The sequence below is a fragment of the Mytilus californianus genome, unplaced genomic scaffold (assembly GCF_021869535.1).
Source record: "Mytilus californianus isolate M0D057914Y unplaced genomic scaffold, xbMytCali1.0.p SCAF_3, whole genome shotgun sequence".
NCBI lineage: Eukaryota > Metazoa > Mollusca > Bivalvia > Mytilida > Mytilidae > Mytilus > Mytilus californianus.
The window spans coordinates 8,313,591-8,337,524 of NW_026262679.1; the positions used below are offsets into that span (position 1 = coordinate 8,313,591).

Sequence of the window (23,934 nt, forward strand, 5' to 3'; positions counted from 1 at the left end):
TGATAAATTTCAGTGTTAATTTGTTTTTTCACTTCACACTTGAAATAATTTAATTTTTGATCAAGAAATTTTGAAATCAAACACATCAAAATATCAAAAAAGAAAATAAATAAACGGCACAAATTCTGCATGAAAAATACATGCGAAATTTCCAAACACATCCGCCATTTTGAAAAATCCCGAAAAAATCACTTTTTCAAATCGATGTGGGACGTAATTTGCCCTCAATTTAAACTGTTTTCAGTAGAATATTTCGCCAGATATATGTTTTAATATTCTCAATCGAGTTGCAAAGTATTACTTTTATTTACGGAATTTGTGAATTTAATGTACAAGTAGACATGGGGTCGCTAGATTTACCATTGAGTCAACGGAGAAATGACGAGGAAAAGTACGAGTTTTACGAATCTCCAAGGACGTAATTTAATAAAAAATTATACTGTCAGAACCAACACTTTTAGGTAGAATTATGTTCGAATACCAAGGATATAGTTACAAAAGTTAGAAAACGGGTCAGATTAATGAGAAAATTGAACTTCAATGAAGCACCTATGCATTTTATATGGGACAAAATGACACAAAATGGCGGTTCGTATACGTCACCAAGGTCACGTGATGTCTTACTTAGTTGGATATGACCTATTGTTTTACTTTCACTTTCGATTTGTTTACAGTTTTGCTAGGAGATTAGTAATTGTTTAACGGGTCAGGGTAAAGACGTAGGATAATCGGATTGTCAGATGGCCAACATTCATAGAAACAAAAGTAAAAAATAATATTTTTACTAAAACTAAACTGAACAAAAATCAAACAAAACTAAACACAATTACAACATGCAAATGAACACAAATCAATGGACATGCAAATGGAAAAATGATTACAAACAAAAAGTCAAAATTCAAACATAATACACACAACTAAAAAGTTGGTTAGTAAATATTAAAACAAATCAGCAAAATATGTGTCATCACAGCTACTACCATACACTCTGATTGCAGTCTTGATCTAGGACATTTCTGTACTTGGAACTTCAATTACTTTCAGATCGAATTAATTTAAATTTAACTTTACAAAACATTTCACTGATTTAATATTGACTTATATAACTATATCAACTGCAATAAGGTGTATGGCTCACTATATATTTACTTCATTTAATATTGCACTTATTTCACAGCTTTCTACTGACATGACACTTCCGGTTGATATCATGATGATTTTTTCAATGACCAACCTTTAAACTTATATTGTGAATCATGAATATAAACAACATTTACTCTACAATGCCTCTGGCAATTTATATTATATCAATATCTTCCGGTTTCTCAAATTAAGCGGAACTACCAAGCAATTTACATCAACGTCCGGTAAATTAAACACCAACTTCCGGCAAAATTAACACCAACTTCTGTATACGCTTAATACATATTTTCTGCCACATAACATAAATACTGGCCGTTGTACGATACGACACGCTAACCCTCGTAATTGGTATTTGGGATGATCTGTGTCATCAAATGGGATATAGTTGTATGACCATTTAAACGCTGCCGCTTCAAAACTGAGCATAAAACTGCATGTAAAAACCCCTGAAAGAAATAATTGAACCACAAATAAAATTTATATTCAAACGAAAACAAGATTTCACTCCATAAATCGACCTCCACGTGATGAATAGTCTCTAGGTCTGTTCAATATACCAAAATGACAAGTAAATGATAACACCGCTTCTTGAATACGCCTGTATGCTTGTCTAAAGGATTTATAATCAGAAATGTGAGTCTTATGTCTGTGAGACCTAGAGAAAATAGACTTCCACTTACTACCAAATCCTTTAATCACAGTTTAATTTCATAATGTGCACCGACATCCTCTAAATAAATACCCAGAGAGGACAACTCATTATCTGACAAAGTGTGGTTTGGGTTTTATTACCATAGCTTTAGTAGTTTTGCAAAACACTATAGCAGGAATACGACAGGTTGACCGACCAGTTGACGTAAACTAACCGTGGACAAACCGACACACCTGTTAAGTCGTTTTTCACAGTTCTAGTTATAACTATATAGACTGGTAGTGTCTTATACATTCAAAAACCCAAAACACTCAAAACAGATATCAGTGGAACAAGAAAATCTTGCTGTACAAAATGAACCTTTATCGTACCTCTTATGTATCGTCAAAAAGTGGTCTCTCCTTGCACTACAATTAATACCCTAAACTTTTCAATTGAAGTGCAGGTTTTAAATATTTCATTCATGATATCTTTAAATATTGTTGCTAGTATGGACCTAGTATCAATCAAACTTTTACACGTTGTATCATGTATGTAAATAAAAGATTTTTGCTAACCTAATCTTATGCTGCGCCAAACATGCTCTTTATACAAGTATCTAAAAGGTTAGGACTAGGCTTATTCTCAGGGCTGTAGAAGTTTCTGGTTTGTCCCTTCGTAGCCCAGATGCCAAAGTTAATCATACATCAACCCCTTGAGTTAAACCTTTGATAATTTCTGCGGCTTTGATCAAGGAATTGGTTATTGAAATAACTTCTAGTATTATCAGGTTTACGATCTTTCAATTTCTTAAAGTTCCCCTCGAAAGTTTCCATTCTTGTATACTTTTCCATGTAATGTTTTGCAGGTTTTTGTGTAATATAAAAACAAAAAGGGTATGGGGTATCCAACAATGACACAAAATCAGTACATGCACAAAATAAAACACACACAAAAAAGGAAAGAAACAGCGCTTTTATTGCTTTTCGTCATCTCAAAGTCTTTGTATTCCTTTTTTTTGCCTTAATGTATGCTTTTCCTTTTACTCATTTGTTAATTGCCTTTTTCTTCTACACTCTTTTTAAACAAACAAATCGCAAAACGTTGTTTTCATTTGTAAGTGACCTCATATCCTTACTAGTATTTTAAAGAGTAAACCTTTCACTTTAATAGTCAATAATAAGTTTACACCTCTGACTATCCCCAGCTTAGTATATTTCTCGGATTTCGATTGACTGGTGGCACGTCATTTAAAAACCCTTTAACCCGGGTGTTGCTAATATATAACTAAGGCGATGGTACCCATTACCTCAGTGAACTTGCGCTTTTCTACGGTATTGGCATCAATATTCAAAATGACAAAGCGTTTTGCTTCCCAAATGGAAGATGGAATTTTTTACAAAAAATTAAACAATTTGCATTCTATAGATTATTCTAGATTTTTGTAATTAAATTGGTCATCCACATTCTTTTTATTAAATTCGACACGTTGCTACCACGTCGTCAATGAACGGGACAACTGAACGTGTTTTGGGTTTTTTGGTTATGCAAATGACCCTTGTAAACGCCACTCCGTCTATGACTTGAAGCTTGCAATATTAAGCACTTAATATGATTTATTCTAGTTTTTAAGGATTTAAAAGGTCTTATATTTGACAACCTGTAGGGTTCTACTAAAAATGTCTACTTCCCAAAAATCAATAAAACTTTTTTGAACAATTAAAACACGTTACGCTTTGTGCCCGAATTCCCTAATTATTGCCCGATTCGCACACCCTTCAGTACCCCTTTTAACCTTCGGCTTCGCCTCAGGGTGTAATGGGATACTTAAGAGTTTTAAAATATCCATATCTACGATTATTAACTTACATAACTTATAATGTCTCATTTGGTTGTATGTGTTTAATAAGGTACTGTTTCATTGACCTTGTATCCATTCTGCTTTATCATAATTTTTTTTATTCAAACTAAGAAAATTAGGTCATATAATATTTAGCCATTTTATAAGTAATTTTCTTATATTAAGAATATACATAGTACAATTTGATAACCGCCTGTTAAGTCTTTGAACAATTGGATGATTTATCTCTGTGTTAACTGCCATTGATATTTTTTTTTTGCAATTTATCAAAAACCGCATAATATGTTAGTCCATGTCAGGCGCATTCCCTTGAATCACAAAGATCCGACCGAAATCATTGAAACGGTACCATCGTTAATGTTGATTTTATTCTAGTAGTCTTACCCTTTCACGTTTACATAACTTTTACTCCAAACTCTTCGAATAACTAAGTGTATGTTTTCTAGTAGTCTTATACGTTCACGTTCACATTACTTTAACTCAAAACTCTTCGATAAATTTCTGTTTTATTCTAGTAGTCTGACACAATGATCTTCATATTACTTTTACTCCAAACTCCTCGAAGAACCTCGTGTATTTTATCCTTGTAGTCTTACATAATTACGTTCACATTACTTTTACTCCAAACTACTCACAGAACTTCGTGTAGTTTGTTCTAGTAGTCTTACACGTTATCTATTTCGTATGAATGACATAAGGTTATCATACATATTCAATTGAGTACTCAACTTCAAGTTCTGGTTCAGATTCACCGCATTTGACAAGGATCGCTTCTAAACCAAAGTGTTTTTTTTGTATAATAAATATAGTTATTAAGGCACCTCGGATTCATATATTACTGCAGCTCTTGTATCACCATACTACATGTAACACTATCAGAAAGAAATATAGCAATCCACCTGTAGAATGCATATAAGTTATTTGAGCAGTACTGGATTCAAGAGTATCCGTTCTTGTGACATCTGAAAAATAATAAACATGTTGCATATTTAGAGGAAAACACTAGTACGTGAATATTAGTCTGAAACGGTCATTCTGATCTCTACAAGGATCTAAAAAGTCTGAACAATAAATCATTCAAGCATGTTCAGCTTTTCAGTCAATTTTCAGACTTGACGGAATAAGTTATTGTTTTATCTTTTAAGAGCTGTTCCGATCAAAATGACCTTTTATATCTGGCCAAAGTCTAAAACAATCTATAAAAATTGGACCAGTCAAAACTCAAGACCATTTTTGTTAGGAAGTTATATTGATATTATGAAAACTTTATTTTTAAATTAGACAAATATAATTACCTCTCTTTGGATAACTTGATCCACCTGAAAATAAAAACAAAAAAATATAACAATAAATAAAAAAATAAAACTTGGGACAGAATGTTAATGTTATAACCTGTCCAATAAACAAATATCCAGCAGCATCGATGATGTATGCCGACAGTTGAATAAACCTCTTCATTCATATATTTTTACACCTATGCGTAAGAAATAAATGTTTTAGATATGTACAACTTTCCAGTATGTTCATTTTGACCGCGCCCGTGGTGTAACATCTTACAAAGCCTGGCCGAATTATTTGCAAAGAATTCCGCTCAAACCGGTGTTAGGGGCTGATTTAAACTTGCAGTAAAATAGGAGTTTGTTTGGTCCGTGTTGAAGGCCTCACTGTGAGATGAAGAACAGCACAAAAAGCGCTGTTGTTTGCTTTATGTGTCTATTTTACTGTGTATGTACTGATTTTGTGTCATGGAAGGATACCCATATCCTCTGTTTTTCTATTCAATTAACTCCCATTAGATAATGATTTGGTAAAATTTCAATATTTCTCGAAGCACAAATGTGTTCTTCCTACCGCCATATTGATGACCTTAGGAATATTTTGCACAACATTTTTTTTCAATTGTTTTTGGTAGATTTTCAATGCTTTTTAACTTCGTTAACGATTTGGCCTTCTTATTGATTTGATTCATTCGACTACCTCTGATGAATTTTATGTAGACGAGCGAATTGATTACATTCACGCCATGTTAAGGTTAGGGTTAGAGACTCGGATGGATAATTGTATTATTTGCAATCATATCATATCTCCTTATTATTTATATTGTAATGAATTCCAAATCTTGTTTATATATTTTGTATTAAAAAAAACTAATTATGACGTTCGGATCAAATGGTATCATATACACAATTGTTACGATCATGAGAAGCACAACAATACAACTTGACATATTCATTAAAATACAAACATTTCATTTTTCTGTATTCTAATAAGACGACCTACATATCGTCAACCATTTTAATCACAATATATCCACTTTTAGCGCACACGCATAAATACTCATAATTGGCCGTATTCATACGACGAGGTAAACTCAATTTGCGACAGTAAAACCCAAGTGGGGCTAGGATGAAAAATTTTGTCCTGCATTTGTTTTTAGTTGTAATCTCTGTCCTGCCTTTTTATTTTTCACTCTATTCGGTTCTGACTTTTTTATTAGTTTATCCTGACTTTTTTTACATAAATTGTCATCCTGCCTTTTTTTCCAGGTTGCTCATCCTGCTTTTTTTTTACTCAAAACTTCTGTCCTGCCTTTTTTCAAATTTCATCCTAGCCCCCCTCGCCACCCCCCCCCCCCCTAAAATTCAAATGGTAGCTCCCTAAGATTGAGTCTGAGAAACGCCTGTCCTCGTACAATACAAAAACATGATTATCAAAGTATAATAACGAGATGATAATATTGGCTACATACCATTTGAAACATTAACCTTCAAACTTGTTATGAGGGTTTCATCCTCCAGACTAGTTGCTCTACAGACATACGTCCCATTATCTCTACGGTGTACATCTGTTATTACTAACGAGCTGGTCATGACACCGGTATCAATAGATATAGTCTTTTTAATTGACATTTTCTCTGATCGTTCAGAAAACAGTCTCTCTCCATTTTTAAACCAATCGATTCTATTGGGAGCATGTTTCCTGCCTGTTGCATTACAAAATAGAAACATAATACCTCCTTTTTCTGGAAACTGTGTTCCTGTTATCCTTATATCTACAAACAAATTTCATCAAATATATAACAAAATGTTGTAATACATATTTTCTATAACAATATAAAGGTGTTTTTGAACAAAATAATAAGTGTCTGATACAAAGCAGAACATGAACATATTCAGTTGACAAATAAAAAATATAAAAAAAATTAAAAAAAAATCGTTTTCTGTATTTTGATTCTCATTCTTTTCAATATAAGACTTATTTTAATTGTATAATTAATTTAATTTTAGATAATGTCAGTTAATTGTATATTCACATGTCCTTCAGACGGTATTTATCTTTTTGTGTTGGTATTTTTTTCTGAGATTTTTCTTACTTAGTAACAAGGTATGTCAGTACTACTTGGGTGGGACAACACTGGTATGAGTTCAAATTTTCATGATGACATATATATTAGACCAAGGGTATATGACATTCTTTTTGAATTATATAAATAATATTACCGGTAACTCTAATTCTCTAAAGTTTATGCGGTTTGTTTGTGACAAAAATGGTATGTATCTAACTTTTCATTATCAAAAAAGAAGCGGTCAGATAAGGTGCGTAGCATTTTACAGCTAAGGTAAACCTAGTATTTCCAACAATGAAACAAAAGATAATAACTCCATAAATTTAAAGATAAACGCATGTTTATCATGTTCATGTTTCGGAATTTATGAAAAATATAAAATAAAAATGTGCCGCCCCCTTTATATTTAAATGATTTAAATAAATTAACAACATACCAGCTTTCCTAAATAAAACAGCATCTGTAATGTAAATGTAGACAAGAAAGTTGCATTTTGTTTTAATAAATGTGATTTTAATTTTTTGCTAGTCTATCTTTGAAAGCTTTTTTTTCTGCTGCTGCCTCTGATGTTCAATATTGTCCAGATTAAAGTTAAATAAATAGAATTGTAATCTTACATGACGCTCAGAAGAAAGCTATCAAACCAAGAGTTCCAAGTGGTGAAGATGAAATCATCCCTTCGAAAATTTTACGGACGCCATCACGAGTTGGTTTACCGTAATGGAATATCTGTTTCACAGATGACGACGAATATCTTCCAATCGTCCTACCTACAATACCGTCCTCCTTTTTCCGGAGTGTTAACTACGGAATTAGACTTATGGCCGAGTTTGTACTTACACGAGTAACACGGCGGGTGCTACAAGTGGAGCAGGAACTGCTTACTATTCCGGAGCACCTTAGATCAACCCCGGTTTTTTAGGTGGAGTTCGTGTTGCTCAGTCTTTAGTTTTCTATGTTGTGTTTTGTATTCTTTTGTTTGTCATTTGCTCTCTTTTTTAGTCATGGCGTTGTCCGTTTTTTATCGACTTATGAGTTTGAATGTCCCTTTGGTATTATTTCGCCTCTCTTTTATGTCTCCGCTACAAGGTAGTGGGTATACTATCGTACCCATGTCTGTATGACCGTCCGTCCCTTTGTCCGTTCCATGTTATGACGCATGTTTCTCAGGAACTATAAATCAGAAAGGATCCTATGCTGTGTGATGCATTTCACTTTCACTATGTTTACCCCAAACTTATAAGCCTACACATAATGGACGTTTATGAAATTTTTATCACATTTTCATCAAGTACTACCAACGAGAGCATCGTTAATTTCGCCATCCACTTTCATGTTATCATGTTAAACAGTTTTCTTTTCCAATGCTCATCAATAATTTCCTGTTTACCGAATACTCTCACAGTTCAATTTGTTATCTATATTTTGTATATGTGTGTATCTTTTTATATAATTGCTTTAATGTATTTTGCATTCAATTACTTTGTCTTCTGTTTGATTATCCATTTAAGGCGTAATATACACGTCGATTGTTCTTACATCTAACTTATACTAATGCAAAATTAGATGAGTGAATGCCGACACATAATACTGCTTCAGTTTAGAACTATGTGTACTTAATAAACCCATAATCTAGTCATCCATCCACGTGTGCATGTAACGTACGTTCGGAGAACTCTTGTCTACTGTTATTTAAATTTGAACTGGAATGGTTTTAGCAACATGACTACAGATATGTGAAATGCGCCTGAGAAAAATACAAGAATAAATGTTAGAGAAATGTTATAAGTTGCTGTCACCAAATACTGATATAGGATAATTATTGTAATTACACACTCACCTATTACATGCAGCGTTATTTTTTGTCGTAACATTTTTCGATGGGTTCCAACTTGACATTCATATACACCGGCATCATGTAACTGCACGCTTTTGATGCTTAAATTCCACTGTTTTTTCCAGGGAACGTGAACTGCTTCATACCTGCTATCTTGTGCAAAACGTGTTACTCCGGTTGTTATTGGGGTTATGTATGGAAGCTTTCGCCAGGATACCTTAAAACAGATATTTAACGTATAATTCCTGCTGTTGTATGTATATATCACAGTTTTCGACATGTTACCTTGAACCAGATATTTAAAATGATATCAATAGTTTGACTACTTTGCAAGTTAATTAAGCTAACCTACCTAAATATACCCCCCCCCCCCCCCAAAAAAAAAAACAACAAAAACCAACAAAAACCAAATTTATACGAAAAATTATCTGAAAGTGACATTCATTTTTTTTAGTTAGCAGCATATGTGTCATATTTTGTGGACAAGTTTTTAAAATCTTTTTTCTATATATGGAAGAGTACTGCATTTATTTCCTGCAGAATTATACCTTTACTCGTAAGAGGCATACTTCATACAGGCTTGTTTCTGTATTGTTATGAGTTACAATTTATGACTAAAATCAGCAAAGACCTATCGAAACAACATCTGATTCAAAAATTTAATAACACTTTTAGATATTTAGATGATATATTGGTTCTCAATAATGACGACGTCAGTATGTACACTAAAGAGATTTATCCTGGCGAACTGACCTTAAATAAAGCTAATACTAATAATGAACACTGCCCTTTCCTAGATCTTGATATTTATATCTTTAACGGGAAGCTTTATACCAAAATTTATGACAAAAGAGATGATTTTTCATTTCCTATTGTTAATTATCCATTTTTAGATTGTGACGTTCCCTTGCCACCATCTTATAGTGTTTATATATCTCAACTTGTTCGATTCGCTCGTGTTTGTAACAACGTATTTGATTTTAACGAAAGAAATCTCTGTATTACTGAAAAATTATTACACCAGGGTTTTCGATATCACTACTAGTCAAAACATTTACTAAATTTTATCATCAGTACAAGGACATCATTCGTAAATATAAATTAACATGCAGACGTCTTATACGTTCAGGTATTTCACATCCAATCTTTCATGGTAATATTTTTTACATAGCACAAAATGTCGGCATTCACCTCAAACGCTAACCAAACCTTTAAACAGACTTATTCGGAAGGGATATAGTTACGATACTGTTGTCAAGTCATTAAGGATTGCATATGTTGGTATTAATATTGATTCACTCATATGGTCTTTGCATCGGAAATAAACACATTTATTCTAAAACCAGTTGTTGGCATGATACGGGTTATGTTCTTCTCATATATTTTATGATGGCATGATCCTAAACCCCTAACGGGAGGGATTGTACTTGATTTTCATATGATGGAGACATAATCTTTCAATCAGTTCAATTGAGGTCTGGAGCTGGCATGTCAGTAACTGCTAGTAAAGTAGTCATTTGTTAATTTATATATCATTGTCATTTTGCTAAGTTTCTTTTGTTACCTATTCTAACATCGGACTCGGACTTTTTTTAAACTGAGTTTTACTGTGTGGATCACTGTGTGTTTCTTTATTCTACATTGGCTAGAGGTATAGAGGGAGGGTTGAGATCTCACAAAACATGTTTAACCCCGCCGCATTTTTGCGGCTGTCCCAAGTCATGAGCCTCTGGCCTTTGTTAGTCTTGTATGTTTTTTTTTTAATTTTAGATCATTTATATGTTTTGGAGTTTAGTATGACGTCCATTTTCACTGAACTATTACACATTTTTATTTAGGGGCCAGCTAAGGACCACCTCCGGGTGCGGGATTTTCTCGCTGTGTTGAAGACTCATTGGTGGCCTTCGGCTGTTATCTGCTCTTTGGCCGGGTTGTTGTCTCTTTGACATATTCCCCATTTCCATTCTCAATTTTATATTGTATATCAACGTATATTTGTTCCGCCTAAGAGAAGTGCCCATCGAAACCTTGCTATAAACAATGCCATAATATCTGTTCCTTTTGGAATACATAATATTCTTTATTCCGTTAGAAATAGCCTGTTGCCATTCTCACGGTATGACATTTATGTTTACAGATGATAAGGATACTGCTCAGCTACTTTTGGAAGTGATTGGAGCTGCCACGCTGATGGTGTGACATATACATGATATATGTTAACAGATAAAAGGGACGTTAAATAGCTACTTTTGGATGTGATTGGAGCTGCTACTCTGACGGTATGACATATACATGTATGCTAATAAATGAAAGTGATTAGCTACCATTATGACAGTATGACATACATGTTTACAGATGAGAAGGATATTGAACTGCTACTTGTGGAAGTGATTGAAGCTGCCACTTTGACGGTGTAACAAATATGTTAACAGATGCTAAGGATATTTAACAGCTACTTTTGGAAGTGATTGGATCTGCCACTATAACGGTGTGATATATATGCTGACAGATACTAAGGATATTGAACAGCTACTTTTGTAAGTGATTGCAGCTGCCATTCTGACTGTGTGACATATATGTTTACAAATGACAGGGATATTGAACAGATACTTTTGGAAGTGATTGGAGCTGCCACTATGACGGTTTGGCATACATGTTAACAGATGATAAGGATATTGAACAATTCCTTTTGGAAGTGATTGGAGCCGCCACTATTACGGTATGAAATATATGTTAACAGATAATAATGATATTTTATTACTGCAATTTGGAGTAATTGGAGCTGCCACTATGACGGTATGACATATATGTTACAGATGATAGGGATATTTTACAGCTGCTTTTGGAAATGGTTGGAGCGCTCGAATCGAGTCGTCCTTTTCAGATTATCGAAATTATTTTAAGTTTCATGTGTATCCTCGTTTGCATTTTCGTTCTTGTATCCAACCATTTTATTCAAGCTTTTTTGCATTAACAATATCTGATTTAAGTATCAGTAAAGGACTTGAAAATAATTACTACCACTGTAACGATGCCATTATTTGTTGATTACAAGTTCCGAGTGGTTTTATTTGGTTAATAGTAATCGAGACTTTGCCGTGGAAAATAACATATCAATTCATTAAAATTGTGTAAATTCATAATAAAACAACTTTGCATAGTTTGTGAATCTTTTATATATTGAAATATGATTATGGGCCGATCCTATATATGACAGAAGCTAATGGCGAAAGACTCCATTTTCCGAACAACACCACCAAGTACACGTTAGTAACTTGTTTAATTCTGTTTTTAACAGTGTTTTAAAGTCATTGGGGGGAATATCCAGCTGCAGCACCAACATATGGTTGGAGTTCCCTCTAGGTATGATATTTTTTCTTGTTCTTTTTTCATCTGGCATCGGAACTCTTAATGTTGTTTTATTCAGATGTTTATTGCATTTTAACTAGTACACATTCTTGATTGACTTAGGTTTTCTAATTAAAATTATATATAAAATATATATATATATATAACTTACTGTTTTCGTTCCTAAATGGTCTATTGCACACTCTAGGATGGCAGTTTCCTCTCTGTGAAAAGTCACGGTTGTATTAACAGGCAAAAGTCTAGGGTGGTGTGAATGTAAAGAAAAGGCTAAAATTTAAAAAGCAGGAATTAATATGGATCGGGAAAACTACGGTTAGCATCTACAAGATATGTAATACGTGTTGGCCAGTGAAAAAAAATACTTAAAATGAAAACATTTACTGTTTGGTTGAATATCGATATCGATTCAGAACCTTGTCAAAATGTAGTTTATGTCATACTTTTTTTTCAAAAATATAATAAAATGTATGGGTCACCGGGATTTTGATCACGCTACAGGTTGTGCAAAATTGTCAGATTTTGTATAGATTATGCATGGAAAACCCAATTTTGTGTGATAAAAAAAACTACACCATAGAATTTTTAGATAAAATATGAGAAGATAGCTCTAATAATATGCTTACAGATAAGATAAAGAAAAAATGGGGTCACCGGACTTGTTTTCTTGCTACATAATAAAATAGGTAAATGCACAATACATTCTATTATAAAAGTTACTTTATCTGAGATATGTCCCCTTATATCTGAGTTATCGACCCTTATGTGGCAAATTTGGAAAAAAAATGAATCAAACAAAAATATTCTGTTTTTTGTAAAATACAGCCGTAACTATGATAAAACACATTATTTTCCATATTAACATGACAAGTCTTACACTTGAATTACATACTATTCTCGAAATTTGCACATTTGCATTAAAGATCTAGACCGATTGTTATCTGCTATTTCAAAATCCAAGATGGAGGATGACACCCCAGCTACATTAAGGTCAAAATACATGTAGTGCGAGATAAAGCTTGAATTGTCACTTGCAAGAAATTAAATACATCCTTTTCTGTTTGAGTATGCGTGTAATTAAGCTATGTTGTTCGGAATACAAAACGTATCGCAGGATGCATAGAACGGAAAATATAATGTTGTTTTTGGCGTTTCAATTTTAAAATATGAGAATTGTTTTAACAGTTTTTGTGCCAAGATAATTCTTCAAAAACAAAATGTTTATGAACTTTTAATTGTCAAATAAATTTAAAGTTTTGCGACTGCAGTGGTGATAAATAATAAAGAAATGATATAAATTTAATTTCATTTAATGAAAAATGTAATGGTATAGCAACATAACATTTCCCACAGAACATAACGAAAACTTAGCGTGCAATATTCTATCATATTACACAATGTGGAAAATCTAGCTTCAAAATATCGACGTAAACAGTGAAATACTTTATAAAAAGCTTTTCAATCATTTGTTTTGTGTGAATATTGGTGAATATTTGGACAATACTCAAATTACTCAAATGCAACCTCTTCCTCAGCCAACTTCAATGTTAGCAAGAGTTTGAATACTACATCACTCTAAATCATCATCAAATATTATCAAGAGTTCGAATATAACACCTCATTATATCAGCATCCAATGTATCCAGAAGTTCGAATACTACACCATCTAATTTAACCAAGAGTTCGATTACTACATCTCATTAAATCACCATCCAATGTAACCAAGAGTTATAATACTACATCTTATTAAATCACCATCCAATCTAACCAATAGTTCAAAATCTACATCTCATTTAATCACCATCCAATGTAACCAAGAGTTCGAAAACAACAGCTCAATAAATCACCATCCAATGTCAGCAAGAGTTTGAATTCTACATCTATTTAAACCACATCTAAATGTCGCGAGAAGTAATTAATAAACTACCTCTCATTAAACCAGAGTCCAATTTGACCAAGAGTTCAAATACTACATCTCCTTAAACCATCATTCAATGTTACAAAGAAAAACATCATTTAAAAACATATCTCATTTAACAACATCCAATATAACCAAGATCGAGCTCGAATACTTGATCTCCTAAAACCACCATCCAAAATTGTATACTAAAAATACCGAAATGCAAGCTAAATTCAAGAAGTGGGAATCCATAAAAACTGATAAAATCAAACGTAAGACTTCATTAACCAACGTAACCCATGAAGAATGCGAATACTACATAAAATTAAATCACCATTCAATGTAACCAAGAGCTCGAATTCTTCACTTACTACATCTCCCCAAACCATCATTCAATGTTTCAAAGAAATAAATCATTTAAAATCATATTTCAATTAAACAACATCAAATGTAAGTAAGAGCTCGAATACTAAATATCATTAAACTACCATCCAAATTTGTATAACAAAAAAACTACAAGCTCAGTTCAAGAAGTGGAAATCCATAAAAAACTGATACAATCAAACGTAAGACTTCATCAACCAACTTAACCAAAAATTCGAATACTACACCTCATGAATTCCCCATCCAATGTTACCAAAAAGTAAAATAACAAAATACCGAACTCCAAGGAAAATTCAAATCGGAAAGTCCCTTATCAAATGGCAGAATCAAAAGCTCAAACACATCAAACAAATGAAAAAAAAAACTCTTATATTCCTGACATTAGTACAGGCATTTTGTTATGTAGAAAATGGTGGATTAAACCTGGTTTTATAGCTAGCTCAACCTCTCACTTGTATGACAGTGGCTTAAAACTTCATTATATTGACAACAATGTGTGAACAAAACAAACAGACATAATTGGTAAAAATGTCAAAAATAGGGATACAGCAGTCAACATTGTGTTATAATCTTAATCACTATAAAACAAACAAATATGTCAAAAATGAAAAACAAAATGGCATATGGACAAAGCACATAAGCAAATATGAAAAGACAAGAATACAAAAAATGACCACAGCACAACAACACATTGGCGAGATGCATAAGTACCAAGCCACGCCAAAGGATATTACCAATAATGTACTTAACAGTAAAGGTTAATAATTTACAAATTAAAAGAACAATGTAAGACGAAATTAAGATGATAAACAAGTCAGTACTTAGAATCTATACTTCAAGACCATCATGTATTATTTGTGAAGTTGAAACGAAATATTTATCAACAAGGTCTTCCGATGAACTTTTTTAGAAAAAGGACGAGACGTTCTTTGACATAACGCTGGTTCATCAACTTTCTGCTCACACACTGGTGACGCTTTATAAAGTCTGGCTAGCAGCTGCAAACTCTTGAATACCGAATGAGTAGGGAAATGTATATTCCATATACAGGTAAAGTTGGTATATTGTTACTAAGGTGGGGGGAAATTGATAATTTCAAAATTAAAATCGTCTCGTTTGTCATAGATTCTGGTACTGAGATGACCGCTGATGTCAAATTCGAAGTATAAGTCTAAAAATAAATCGAACGAAGCCGTGTCTGTTGTTTCTTTAATTTCTAGTTCTGGAGGATACATCAATGGAACCCAATCAGAAAAGTTTAGATTGTTAATGGAAAGAACATCATCAATATATCTGAATGAGAAATTAATGATCTGGCTTCTTTGATCTTCTTAGTTTTTGACAAAACTCTGAACGAACTCCGACTCATATGAAAATATGAAGCGGTCGGTAAAGAGAGGCGCACAGTTCGTTCCCATGGGAATGCCGACAATTTGTTGAAAAAGTCTACCTCCAATAGTTGGAATACTACATCTCATTAAATCACCTGTCGATGTAAATAATATGACAGTAGTATTCCATCTCGTTTGGTGTGTTTGAGCTTTTGATTTTGCCCTTTGCTTAAGTACTTTCCTTGGAGTTCAGTATTTCTGTTATTTTACTTTTTATGTAACAAAGAGTGAGAATACTTCACCTCATCAAACCATCAACAAATATAACCAAGAGTTCGAATACTACATCTCAATAAATCATCATCTAGTTTAACCAAGAGTGATAATAGTACACCTCATCAAACCACAATCTTATGTATTCATGAGTTCGAATACCACACCTCATCAAATCACCAACCTATACTATATAATTGAGTGTTCGAATACAACATCTCATTAAGTCACCATCCAATTTAATCAAGAGTTTGAATACTACATCTCATAGATCACTATACAATGTAACCATGAGTTCGAATTCTACATCTCATTAAAACTCCATTTAATGTTACAATGAGTTCGAATTTTACATCTCATTAAAACACCATCTAATATTACCATGAGTTCGAATTCTACATCTCATTTAAACACCATCTAATGTTACCATGAGTTCAAATTCTTCATCTCATTAAGTCAGCATCCAATGTTACCAAGAGTTCGAATAGTACAAAGCTACTTTTGCACTTTCTCAATACTATTACTTTATAGTACTGACATGTAGCAGTTATGTAGTACTTTCAAAGTATTGTACTATATTGATGGCATAATTTGACAGTACTAAATTTGTAAAACTAATTTGAAGTACCCACGTAGTTTAGTACTATAAAGATACAATAAAAATATAGTACTTTTTCAAACTATTACTTATATAATTTGATAGAAAATATTAATTGTGTACTAGTTTAAAAATCTGGACAGGTTCAAAACCGTTAATTTACAGTTGCAGTACAAGTTCAGTTTTATAATACTGAAACAGAACTACCATTTAGAAACAATGAAAAAGTACTAAATAATGCAAGTATGTTTTAAGTACTTCAAATTTATAGTACAGCAAAAGTAGATGCGCACATGTCACATTGGATGCGGTAGTCATTTTTAAAGTACATATTTATGAGTAAATTGCAGATTTATTGCAATATATTTTTATTTCAAAGATATTTTTTTCCAAAATTAGAAACTTCTTACTTCTGTTTTGTCAAATATGATTAGTCAAGTTTGGTTTCTTTATTCGCGTTTTATTATATTATACTGCGATAGTCGATTTAAATAAACAAACTTTCTGGCTATAAATTATTAGCTGAATTAATGAGGTGCTAATTTCAAATAAATAGCTTTTATTTAATCTCTGTTATCATTTTTACTTTCACATATTAGAGAGAATTTGTATAAGCTTTTCATTATTTAAGAAAGACGTAAAACTGCCAAGTCATATACATTTACTTTATATTAATATCCAAGCAAGTGATGACAGTTGAAACAGTTTAAACTTCTTTCATTGATTGTCATTAACTTTATTGGTTTGTAATAGCTTGATTCCGATGTATTATTGATGTAGTGTCTTTTGGGAAATCATCTGTAGACAATGAACGGACTATTCACAAATGATCTTAAGTCTCGGTAAAGTCCGCATCCTAATGGTTTTAGAAATCCGGTATCTTAGCAAAATATTGAATTGTCAAGAACGCACGTGAAATAAAAACCAACAACAAAAACAAACAAACAAACAAACAAACAAACCGTGACAATACCGATGAATAAGAGTGCATATGTATTTTTATTCCGAAAATTTGATTGAGTAAGTCCTCTTCAACTTTCAATGTGTTCAGTGAACATCCGTAAATAGAAGAAATACATCATTGCTATATTGTATCATCATGATCTGTGCTAATCCAGTGTTTTCTCAAAACTCTACTTCATATCAAATATTAGTCAGGGACCATAACATGTTCTATATTCAAATTAAAATCTAAATAATTATCATGGATTTATAATAAAATCTTAGTTTGGCATGGAAGATAAAATTGATTCTTCATACAATTCCATACTAGCTATGTATGATGAAAATGTATTGGGAAAACCCATTTTTAAAAGCATAAAAAAAACCCATGGGTTGTTTTATGCTCTTTGATCGGGTTGTTTTCTCTTTGACACATTCCCCATTTCCATTCTCAGTTTTACCATCTATCCTAAATGTCAAAAGGTTTGCCTCTCATTCAGAAGCTATTGAACCTATGGATATTTGGTGTTGTTTGGTGTTTTTCTTCTTGATGTTTTAATGTTAGTATGGTCACCGTGAGTGTCGGAGGTCATGGCTTCAATACCAAGAATTAAAAATTTTTATGCGCTGCTTCTCATGCTGCATGTTGTGATTTAGCACAAGACTGGCATAAACAAATTTGGGTCATCTGGTCGTCCGAAATAAAAGCAGGGTTTTTATTCCTATTTATAATACATCATCGTGTTCTCGTTCTGATATGCCTGTAATATTTGCCACTGGATAATAAAAACCAACAATAAATTCAATCTTTAACTGTATGTTAAGATTTTGTTAACTGTCTTTTTGTCATTGTGTTGTTTATCTTTCTGTGAATCATGCTTGGTTTCTCCTTGGTTTTGTTTAACATTTACAGAAAACAAGAATATGATAGGACCGTTTTGCGAATTTTTGGGATTCAGATCAACGTCCGGTCTCTTATCGACGTTCGTTTATAAAATCGACGTTTATTCTGACGTTAAAGAGTAAAGTTCCAAATTGAAGGCCAGTACTTTTTGCCTGTATTCCAAGTCTTTTCCGTTCTGAAATCGACGTTTAGTTCTTGGCTGAGAACTCACGACTAAAAATGCCCATTATCTTAACCATAAAATGTAAAAAATATTGAATTAAGTTTATAAAAATTGTTCTCATAATGTTATCATCGTGGTAATCAGGTAATGATATCAATTAAGAAATAATTCACGGAAGTCATAGATTTGTTGGAAATTTACACATGGCTTGGGCCGTGATATTCGAATTTTATCCTGAGCGTTAGCGAGGGATAAAATTAACGAATATCACGGCCGAGGCCATGTGTAAATTTCCAACAAATCTATGGCTTCCGTGAATTATTTCGATTCTAATAGGACAAATACGGTCATTAAAAAACTGAAGCGAGGGTGGGTATGCCGTGTGTGTGGCTGTTCTTTTTCACTCCCTGTTAGATCAAGCTAAAACATTCTAATAAATCAGTAGCTTGCAAGAATTATTTCGTAAACAACCGCTAGAAAAATGTGCTTAATTTTTTTTATTCTCAAACCCAACATTTGCCATTTTTAATTTACATGTTTTCCTCGTAAGCTACCGTCAAATCCAAAGTTGACATTTCGTAACTAAGGAACCGCCATATAATGACTTGCTGAAATCAGTAAATATGCGAATAATGCAATAAAATAGAAAATAAAACAACACCTACCTCAAAAATCCATTTTAATGTAATATTATACGAATTTCGATGGTTCACGTAACGGAAAAAACCTTCAGCTTTAGCGTTTTCATTTGTATGACGTCATGTTTTGAAATGACTTAAATGCGCCAAAAGCATTAATGGACTTTCGCGGAATTTTATTTTATTTTGATTTTGTAGATTTCTCCGAGCTCTTGTGCATTAAATCTTTTTGTTATGCATCCGAATAAGAATAAAAGTTCTGTAGTCTTTTTTCAATTGCAATTTTTAAAACAATAAAATCGGCATAGCGTTTGCAAATAGGTTCCAATACATGTGGATTTACGAGGGAGGTATATTGTATTATTATGTATATCTCTGAGTCTGCGCTAAGTATAAATATATCGAGAATTTTATCACGGTGTTGTTTACAAAGCGAAAGAAGCACGTCATATTAGAATTTCAATTAACATACATGTACCAGTATTTTATCTGATTCTGTGCCATAGCATTAACTTGAGACATTGTTTTATATGGTCTGGGGATTTCAGTTACTTTTGTATCTGAACTGTTTCCATATCCCAGATTGGAGATTAGTTGCATGTCATATTGTATAAACAGATATCTGCTGTTGAAGAATGTATGCTGTCCTCTAGAGATATCTGTATGCTGTCCTCTATAGATATCTGTATGCTGTCCTCTATAGATACCTGTATGCTGTCCTCTATAGATATCTGTATGCTGTCCTCTATAGATATTTTTCGGTTATTTATGTCATTAGGCTGCTGTCTTTGTTTCGTATACCAACATTTCTGTTTATTACGTTTACCCACATTTCTGTTTAGCCAAATCATTATGAAAGCAGTTCTTTTATTTTGTTTTACTTGATTCTTTTTGAACGATCACTACAGGTAAAATAAATAAAGATGGAAATAAAGCCTATAATAACTTTAGACATAGATTTAAGGAGACTCCGATCAAGCGAACGTCGTTTCGGCAATACATGACGTCACATTGGACGTCGATAGGAGGGTACAAAAATAAAAACCTTGGTTTGAGAAGGTAACGTCAGATTGAACGACGATTTGAAGAAGTTACAATTGATGCAGACTTCATTTTGATCATAGGACTTACAATATCCAAGTTATTGTTTTCCTCAACTGTAAGTCAGTGAGAGATGAACTTATATTTGGTTACACCTTTGTCAGGGTACAACAACAGACAAATCATTTGCATACATTAAAGATTTTTTATTTCTTAAATTATAAATACAGTTGGTAAAGTAGCAGATATAAACAATCATCTTATGACATACATGTTATTGAAATAATACCCACAGGAGATATATCTATTCTTATCTGTATAATCAATATCCATAATAAGTACACGTTTTGTTCGTTAATGTTTTATTGTTTGAACTGTAGTGGTCAGTCAATTTGAAGATTACACCATTACACATAGAAAAATGTGCTCAATCCATAAAACATAAAGCTAGATTTCCAGTTGTACACCAATGGTTTAATTTAATAAAATATTGCTTGATAATGAATTTGTTAGTAAAAATTACGTAAACCTTCCATGATCTAAATAAAGGAAATAAATGTTGGAATAAGAAAACAAATCAAATGTTTCAAATCTACGCAGTAACATGCTGGAAGGCTTGGACTGGATAAAAAACCCAATTACCTACTCAGTGCAACGTTGAGATGATTAGGTCGGATAAAGAAGAAGAAGAAAAAACAACTACATGTAGCTTTACTTTGTATAATTTTGGCAGGTTTAGATCGGATAAATAAATAACAAATATGTACGATATATCAACCTAATATAGTGTTGGAAGGATTGGCTCGGATAAATAGAAAACAAGTACAGGAGGAATCTATCAAGACTATGCTTGACGGCTTGGATCGGACAAAAAAAGTAGAAGACATATCTACCTAGTACAATGATGGTGGATTTGATTGGAAAAAAAATAAGTATAAGGCAGATTTATTCAGTATAATCTTCGAAGTATTGGATCAGATAAATAAAACAAATACATGACAGATCAACATAGACCAATGTTCGAAGGATTGATCAGATAAATAAAACAAATACATGACAGATCAACATAGACCAATGTTTGAAGGATTGATCAGATTAATAAAACAAGTACATGAGTGATCAACATAGTATAATGATAAAAGGCTTGGATTGGATAAATAAAAACAAGTCCTGTGTTACATGAGGTACGTCAGAAACTCATCACACTGTTCTAACAACAACGGTACGGGATATTTTGATGACCACCTGTGACCAGATCAATATGTAGTGACAACGCCACGTCAATAAAACTTGATTACGCAACGTGTTTACGTCCGTACGTCAACTGCTAATCAAGTCGTCTAATGCCATGGCAGACTTATTCACGCCATTAATGTTTCCCATATACTGAAATGCCAAAGAATCGACTGCAGAAAAACATTAAAAGCCTTAAAGGTTAAACTGCATATTTTTTTTAATTACCAAAACACAATGTAATGGGTGGGAAAGAGCTCAAATCAGAAGGTACAAAACAGAACTCAAAACATGCCCAACACAATTGGTGGACCTTTTTGTCAATCGTTTGGGCGTTGGTTACAGGCAGACATTGCCTTCGACGCCGATATATCTTCTGATAAGGCAAAACCAGGGTTTCAGTGCACACCACATGATTTAAACATTACACATGACGTAATTAATTCAACTTTCGAACTGCAAACTTATTTAAGACAATAAATTCATGAATGAAATTGATATTTATACATTTGTTCTACAAAAATTGCATATTTGAAATTGAGAAATAAAGTGAAAAATTTAGTGTTGCGTTTTTAATACCCGTCAGTATGAAAATAAGGAGATGTGGTATGATTGTAAATGATACAACTATCAAACACAGTTCAAATGAAGTGGATGTAAGCAATTATAGGCAACCGTACGGCCTTCAACAATAAGAAAAATCCATACCATATGGTCGGCTATAAAAAGCATCAACATGAAAAATATGACACAATTCAATTGAGAACCTAACGGCCTAATTTATAACAAAACAATTTACGAAAAACAAATATGACAGACATGAACCAACGACAACCACTGAACTACAGGCTCCTGACTTGGGACAGGCGCATAAAGAGTTTGGCGGGGTTAAACATGTTTGTGATCGCTCAACCCTCCCCCTAACCTGGGTCAGTGGTAAAATAGTACGACATAAGAACAAACTATAAAATCATTTGAAAAAAGGCTTTACTCATCAGATGGATACAAATAAAAATACCTCTAACAAAAACACAGAGTTGACGTGGACGGGTACTTATACATCCCCACAAAAAAAGACACTAAGTACAGATGTGAGAGAACTCGCATTTACTGGCAGCTAGTTCAAAGCCAATAACAACTAATAAAACAAATCATGTATCTAAGACTAAAATATCAATCAGCACAAATTCAACATCCAATGGATTTAGTGTTACGACGTCATTAACAGTCAGAGAAAAACATGACCTTGTGCAATGCCAAACTAAAGGTACTGACAGATTGTAATACTGTGAAAGTAAATATGTGTAATTTTAATAATGTTTTAATTTACTGATCACAAAGTCAATATTTATACCAATAAAAACAATATTCAAAAATTACAGTGTTGAATTGGTAACCTTTTAGAATGAATTTATTTAAAGGATTTAAAAGTTGACCCGGATTGTATCTAAATTTTCGTTCTCCGTTAACAACATCACCGTAAAATTAAGGATGTGCTATTCCGTTTGAAATAAGTTGTCTACAGGTACAGCCAAACTTTGTATCTATGGAAGAATTTAGTAAAGGTTTTAAGTGATTTGTGGTAACGAAATCCCTGACTGAATAATTTATTAGTAATACATAGATTATGCTCATTGAAATCCAGACACGAGCATAGCGAACGAGTTGGGATATAAAAACACCGTAAGACGATGCCAAAGGAACATCCCCGTCTACAAAGGGAAAACTAACAATATGGAAAGAAAAATAATCCCTTTTGTCGTAAATTTTTGTGTAGAGTTTCTGGTGTAATACTGAAATATCTAAATCTAGGAAAGGACAGTTATTGCTGTTAATATTTGATTTATTTAAAGTAAGTTCCTTTGGGTAAATTTCAGCAGTATATTTAGAGCATTCTTGATCATTTAACGAAACAATATCCTCAAGATAACGGTAAAAGAGAGGGACGAAAGATACCAGAGGGACAGTCAAACTCATAGATAGAAAACAAACTGACAACGCCATGGCCTAAAATTGAAAAGACAAACAGACAAATAATAGTACAGATGACACAACATAGAAAACCAAAGACTAAGCAACACGAACCCAACCAAAAACTGGGGGTGATCTCAGGTGCTCCGGAAGGGTAAGCAGATCCTGCTCCACATGTGGCACCCGTCATGTTGCTTATGTTATTACAAATCCGGTAAATAGTCTAATTCGTAAGTGTTGTTGAATTTATCAATTAAATGGAATTTAGACGGTTCTTTACTGAATTTGGCCATAAACTGTGATTTATAACAGTAAAGGAACAATCGGCTATTAAAGGGGCACAATTGGTGCCCACAGGAATACCTTAAACCT

General features: G+C 32.9%; 1 protein-coding gene across 1 annotated transcript in view; it reads right to left on the reverse strand.

Moving 5' to 3' along the window:
- Nucleotides 1-3,780: 3,780 nt before the first annotated feature.
- Nucleotides 3,781-23,934, reverse strand: part of LOC127733420 (lachesin-like) — a 36,756-nt gene continuing 16,602 nt past the window's right edge. Inside the window, exons 2-7 of the mRNA XM_052242784.1 lie at nucleotides 12,339-12,454; nucleotides 8,822-9,035; nucleotides 7,418-7,441; nucleotides 6,385-6,687; nucleotides 4,931-4,954; nucleotides 3,781-4,597 (exon numbers count right to left, since the gene is read on the reverse strand). Coding sequence (XP_052098744.1) covers nucleotides 4,488-4,597; nucleotides 4,931-4,954; nucleotides 6,385-6,687; nucleotides 7,418-7,441; nucleotides 8,822-9,035; nucleotides 12,339-12,454 — 791 coding nt within the window. The 3' untranslated portion in view covers nucleotides 3,781-4,487. The remainder of the gene's footprint in view (nucleotides 4,598-4,930; nucleotides 4,955-6,384; nucleotides 6,688-7,417; nucleotides 7,442-8,821; nucleotides 9,036-12,338; nucleotides 12,455-23,934) is intronic.